The 6,021-nt window shown below is 35.9% G+C and overlaps 1 protein-coding gene across 1 annotated transcript; it reads left to right on the top strand.

Moving 5' to 3' along the window:
- The first annotated feature begins 719 nt into the window (after positions 1–719).
- On the top strand, positions 720–2,728 carry LOC138900224 (uncharacterized mitochondrial protein AtMg00810-like). The gene is made up of 4 exons (XM_070186944.1): positions 720–1,352; positions 1,802–1,852; positions 2,229–2,444; positions 2,561–2,728. The coding sequence occupies exons 1-4, from the start codon at positions 720–722 to the stop codon at positions 2,726–2,728; spliced, it is 1,068 nt and encodes a 355-aa protein (XP_070043045.1).
- Positions 2,729–6,021: the final 3,293 nt, after the last annotated feature.

The raw sequence follows: 6,021 nt of genomic DNA, 5'->3' as shown, positions 1-6,021 counted from the left end.
TCCAACCTCTGGAATAATAACCAGATCTTCATTAAAGAATCTTTGTGCTTTTGATGCTTTCTTATCTCTTATTGAACCTAAAAATGTTATTGAGGCTTTGCAGGATGTAGACTGGGTAAATGCAATACAAGATGAACTCAACCAATTTGAAAGGAGTCAAGTTTGGCATCTGGTACCAAGACCCTTGGACAGATCAGTAATTGGCACAAAATGGGTCTTCAGAAACAAACTTGATGAAGATGGAATTGTTACAAGGAACAAAGCAAGATTGGTGGTTCAAGGATATAGCTAAGAGGAGGGCATAGACTATGATGAATCCTTTGCTCTAGTTGCAAGGTTGGAAGCAATAAGACTCCTCATAGCCTTTGCTGTTTATATGGAATTCACCCTTCACTATATGGATGTCAAGAGTGCCTTCCTCAATGGCTATCTAAAGGAAGAAGTGTTTGTCAAGCAAGCTCTAGGGTTTGAAAGCAAGGAGGGTCCTGATCATGTGTACCAACTTGACAAAGCACTTTTTGGGCTCAAGCAGGCGCCAAGAGCATGGTATGAAATATTATCAAAGTTTTTGCTTGAGCATGACTACAAGAGAGGTAAAATTGAAAATACTTTGTTCTTGAAAGAAAAAAGGTAAAGATTTCTTGGTAGTTCAGATATATGTTGATGATATAATCTTTGGAGCAACTACTGATAAGTTAAGTAAAGAATTTGCTAAACTAATGGGGAGTGAATTTGAAATGAGCATGCTGGGTGAGCTTAATTTCTTTTTAGGCTTACAAATTAAACAAAATCCAAATGGAACTATGATCCATCAGCAGAAGTATGTAAAAGAGTTGCTTAAAAGGTTTAAAATGGAAGATTCCAAAGAAATTGACACTCCTATTGCAACAGCTACAAAGTTGGATATAGATGAACCTGGTTCATCTGTCGATCAGAAGTTGTATAGGGGAATGATTGGCTCATTGTTGCATCTCACTGCTAGTAGACCTGACATTGTTTTCAGTATAGGCCTTTGTGTAAGATTTCAGGAAAATCCGAAGGAGTCTCACTTGACCGTTGTCAAGAGAATTTTGAGATATCAAAAAGGCACCACTGATCTTTGTCTTTGGTATCCAAAAGGTAGTAATTTCAATCTTGTGGGATATGCTGATGCTGATTATGCAGGTTTTCTTATGGATAGAAAGAGCACCTCAGGTATGGCACACTTTCTTGGCTTATGTCTTGCGTCTTGGGCCACCAAAAAGCAAAATTTAGTGGCCTTATCTACTGCTGAAGCTGAGTATGTTGTTGCTGCCTTATGTTGTGCTCAATTGTTAAGGATCAAACAGCAATTAATGAACTTTGGAATTGATGTTGGTTGTATCCCCATTTTTTGTGATAACACTAGTGCAATTAGTATGACCAAGAACCCGGTTCATCACAAAAGAACTAATCACATAGATGTTAGGCATCACGTTTTAAGGGATAACTATAAAAATGGGTTGATCACTGTGAAATTTTGTGCTACTAACAAGCAAATAGCTGACATCTTCACAAAAGCCCCAAGTAGAGATCATTATGAAAGGAACATGTTAGAATTAGGGATGATTAAGATCACCTAAAAGGACCAGTTCAGAGTTCACAACGAAAAAAATAAAAAAAATAAAAATGAAAAAAAAAATTGGTTAGAAAATCTGAAAATTTTATACATAATTAGATTAATTTTTGCTTAGTCTCATACTTTCAATAGTATACTCTTGTGTCATGTGTTAAAATGACTCATTAATCTCTAATGAAATTTTCTCTATTTTGGCAAATTTAGATTTACATAAGAGAATTATCAGTGAAGAACCTGGTTTATCAAGATTACACGGTATGTTTTCTACACTCTGCATAATTTGAAATAATCATGTTTGAATCATGAGCAGAGTCCTACCTAATTCCAAACTCTTTTTGGATTTATCCTTTACAAGTGACCAGTTCCGCTCAAAGACTCCTAACCAAATTAAACTACCTAGATACTAGGGAAAGACTCCACCGTCTTTTCAAAGATGAAATTCTATTTGATTAGACTTCTAAAAGTCTGAAAAGCTTGCCGTTACCCATTAATGGCTAACACTCCTAAAAAGGGAAAAGAAAATGAGAGCAAGGGAGTTAGGAGTGTTGTGAGGGAAAATGATAAAAGAGTGGCTGATTCTTCACCCACTCCTGTGAGTTTATCCAAAGACACAGGTGCAATGGTTGTTTAGGAAGAAAAATCTGGTGGAGTAGACGAGATTGTACAGAAAAGAGGGGGAAGTGGGTCTGGCAAAGCTACTAAAGGGCTGGTTCAACTTGGGAAGAATATAGATGAACTTGTTTCATCTAAACAGGAAACCCTCGCAGACCTACTGAAGAGAGTGACTAAAAGTTATAATCCAAAGAAGAAAGGGAGGTTGGTACAAGCAAGGATCATTTTGGGGCAAGTACGCTGCTTGCTTGTGACTATGAAGTCCATACCACTCCTAAAGAACCTGGTTCATCTAAGAAGGTACCAGTGAATAGCAAGGTGTGAGCCTTGGTGCAAGAAAGTGGGGCAAAGGATGCTGAGATTGAGAGGATAAAGAAAAGGTTGGCTGAGGTGGAGACTGAGAGAGATGCTCTCAGAACTGAGCTGACAAGAGAAAAGGAGAATAATGATGGAATTCTTCAGGATATGCTGAAACTCCTTCAAACCAAAAACCAAACACCCAGTTCTTCCCAGCCTTAAGCATCCTAACCTAGGGTAGATCAACCAGTGACCCAGTTCGGGATTTTTTTTTTTTTTTGCTCATGTTTCCAGTATATTTATTTCTTTTTATGCTTTGTGGAAGAATCGTATCAATCATCAATGAAATTCACTATCTTTTGCTCTAACTGTTTGTTTATAATTCTTTGATTGTTAAAATTCTTAGCTTGATCTATGATGATTAATCCATGGTTGTATTTGAAGTAGCCCCAGTGGCCATGAGTAAGTTTTAAGATCTGGTTATCTCACATTTTTTATGCAACTTTTCAATGATGCCAAAACGGGGAAAAGGTTGTGCTTTTCACTTTGAATGTTTATAACCTAATGAACCTGGTCCTTGATGATAAGTGATAAAATGGAAAAATATTTCTATCATTGTGTTGATGTTGAGCTAAGTTGAAACATGGCCTAAGCTTATGAAAATCACAGAGTTTGTCATCATCAAAAAGGGGGAATTTGTTGTCCTAAGTGAAGGTTAGTTTTGAAGATTGACAAAGAAAACTCAGGCATGAACCAGGTCCATCACTGGTAGACATAGACACAGACAGATTCAAAGCACGTGATATGCACATGCAGGAAATAAACGAAATTTGGCATAGTAATAGATATCTCCTGATCGAAAAGATTGCATAAATGATAAGGAGAAGGACTCCTTACCCAATGAAAACATTATCCAAGATAAGGGAAGAGTTAGAGGTTGAGATCAACTAGAAACCTTCCACCAAGGAAGAGTAGCATTAGAACTCTAGTTGTTTTCTACTCTACTAACTCTATAAATCGCAGGAAGTTCTCATTCTAACTCTAGTTCTTTTCGATGATGCCAAAAGGGGAAAAAGGTTGTGCTTTTCACTTTGAACAGTGATGTTTATAACCTAATGAACATGGTCCTTGATGATAAGTGATAAAAAGGAAAAATATTTCTAACATTGTTTTGATGTTGAGCTAAGTTGAAACAGGGCCTAAGCTTATGAAAATCATAGAGTTTGTCATCATCAAAAAGGGGGAATTTGTTGGCCTATTGAAGGTTAGTTTTGAAGATTGACAAAGGAAACTCAGGCATGAACCAGGTCCATCACTGGTAGACATAGACACGGGCAAATTCAAAGCACGTGAGATGCACATACAGGAGATAAACGAAATCTGGCATTATAACAGATATCTCCTGATCGAAAAGATTGCATAAATGATAAGGAGAAGGACTCCTTACCCAACGAGAACATTATCCAAGATAAGGGAGGAGTTAGAGGTTGAGATCAACTAGAAATCTTCCACCAAGGAAGAGTAGCATTAGAACTCTAGTTGTTTACTACTCTACTAACTCTATAAATCGCAGAAAGTTCTCATTATAACTCTAGTTCTTTTCGATGATGCCAAAAAAGGGGAAAAAGTTTGTGCTTTTCACTTTGAACAGTGATATTTATAACCTAATGAACATGGTCCTTGATGATAAGTGATAAAAAGGAAAAATGTTTCTAACATTGTGTTGATGTTGAGCTAAGTTGAAACAGGGCCTTAGCTTATGAAAATCACAGAGTTTGTCATTATCAAAAAGGGGGAATTTGTTGACCTAAGTGAATGTTAGTTTTGAAGATTGACAAAGGAAACTCGGGCATGGACCAGGTCCATCACTGGTAGACATAGACACGGACAGATTCAAAGCACGTGAGATGAACATGCAGGAAATAAACGAAATCTGGCATAGTAATAGATATCTCCTGATCGAAAAGATTGCATAAATGATAAGGAGAAGGACTCCTTACCCAACGAGAACATTATCCAAGATAAGGGAGGAGTTAGAGGGTGAGATCAACTAGAACTCTTCCAACAAGGAAGAGTAGCATTAGAATTCTAGTTGTTTTCTACTCTACTAACTCTATAAATCGCAGGAAGTTTTCATTCTATAGGTGACGCACAAAAGCAGAAGTTAAATGTGAATTGAGAGCAAAATAGCAAGACATTTTGCAAGCAGTTCGTGTGTGATTTAAATATGTGAACCTGAAGCTACATGAACCAGACAGAAGAACCAGTTTCAAGTGTCTTTCTTGTATTCTAGTTCAATTGTAGTAGGTGTTTTCATATTGTACCTTTCAATTTTATCTAGAGGCAATTTTAATAGGTATTCGGAGTATTCAAGTTAGAGTTAACTTGAGGTTGTCGCAACAGTTAGAGACTGTGTGCCACAACGGGATTAGAGTTAATCCTAGGTTTACAAAAGTATTTTGTAAATACAGTTTTTGGCTCAGTGATTTAGTGAAGAGTTTTGGAAAAATCCTACTAGGAAGTAGGTCGTGGTTTTTTTTACCTTTTGAGCCAGGTGTTTTCCACGTAAAAATCCTTGTGTTCTTTAATTTCTGCATTTATTATTCCGCAACAGTAGGATAAGGAACACATAGCAGAACCAGATCCTTCTATAATCTGTGCACGCAAAAAATTGGACACCACACAAATCACCCTTCTTGTGTGGTATTGAAGTTAAAATATCAATGTCACATAGGTTGTCGTTCTTATCTTTACTTAGACCTACATGGTATATTAAATATAGTACCGAGTCTTTCAGTGTTCTTCTTTCATTTGTACACAATTACATTATTCAAACAACTATTGCCTGTTTGTGAAAAATTTTCCCAGGTACCATCTGTCTTCCTTACTTGGTTATTTTTAATGAATTTGTTTTTTGTTTGTTTTGGTTGAGTTATGTGTGAAGTTATTTGACAAGGACAGATCACAGAACAAAAGGTCGTGTGAATCACTTCATAAGAAGAAACGAACTACAAGTACAATAAAATTGTACTTCAAAATACATATTTTATTAGTCTCAGTTTACGTGTCCAAGTCACTATTTGTAGAATCAAAAATTTTCTACTAGAATCTTCTCAAACATTTTTAAATGTTTATTGTAAAGAATTATAACTTATATTACTATTATGTAGTTTTTAGATATGTAAGTTTTAATATAAAATAACATATAACTGGTATCAGAATTTACACTTTGAGAGAAATTTTCTCCAAATCCTCCTAAATATCTTACGAGTAGCTGAGATCACTGCTTAATTATGTCATAGGTTGCTGTTCTTAGTTATCTTCTGTATATTCTATGCACAGATCTTCATCACTAACGGTCGTTTGATCCACTTGTATATAAGTTCTCTCACGTTGATTCATTTTATGTAATTATTTTCCCTTTCTGCATCTCATTACTTTGCCATTACTTCAATCAGATTCAACTTCAATAAAGAAAAGTCTTCAAAGTATATACTATGATAAGTTATATGTAC

Source organism: Nicotiana tomentosiformis, chromosome 10, assembly GCF_000390325.3.
Source record: "Nicotiana tomentosiformis chromosome 10, ASM39032v3, whole genome shotgun sequence".
NCBI lineage: Eukaryota > Viridiplantae > Streptophyta > Magnoliopsida > Solanales > Solanaceae > Nicotiana > Nicotiana tomentosiformis.
This window is presented reverse-complemented; position numbering and strand designations above follow the sequence as displayed.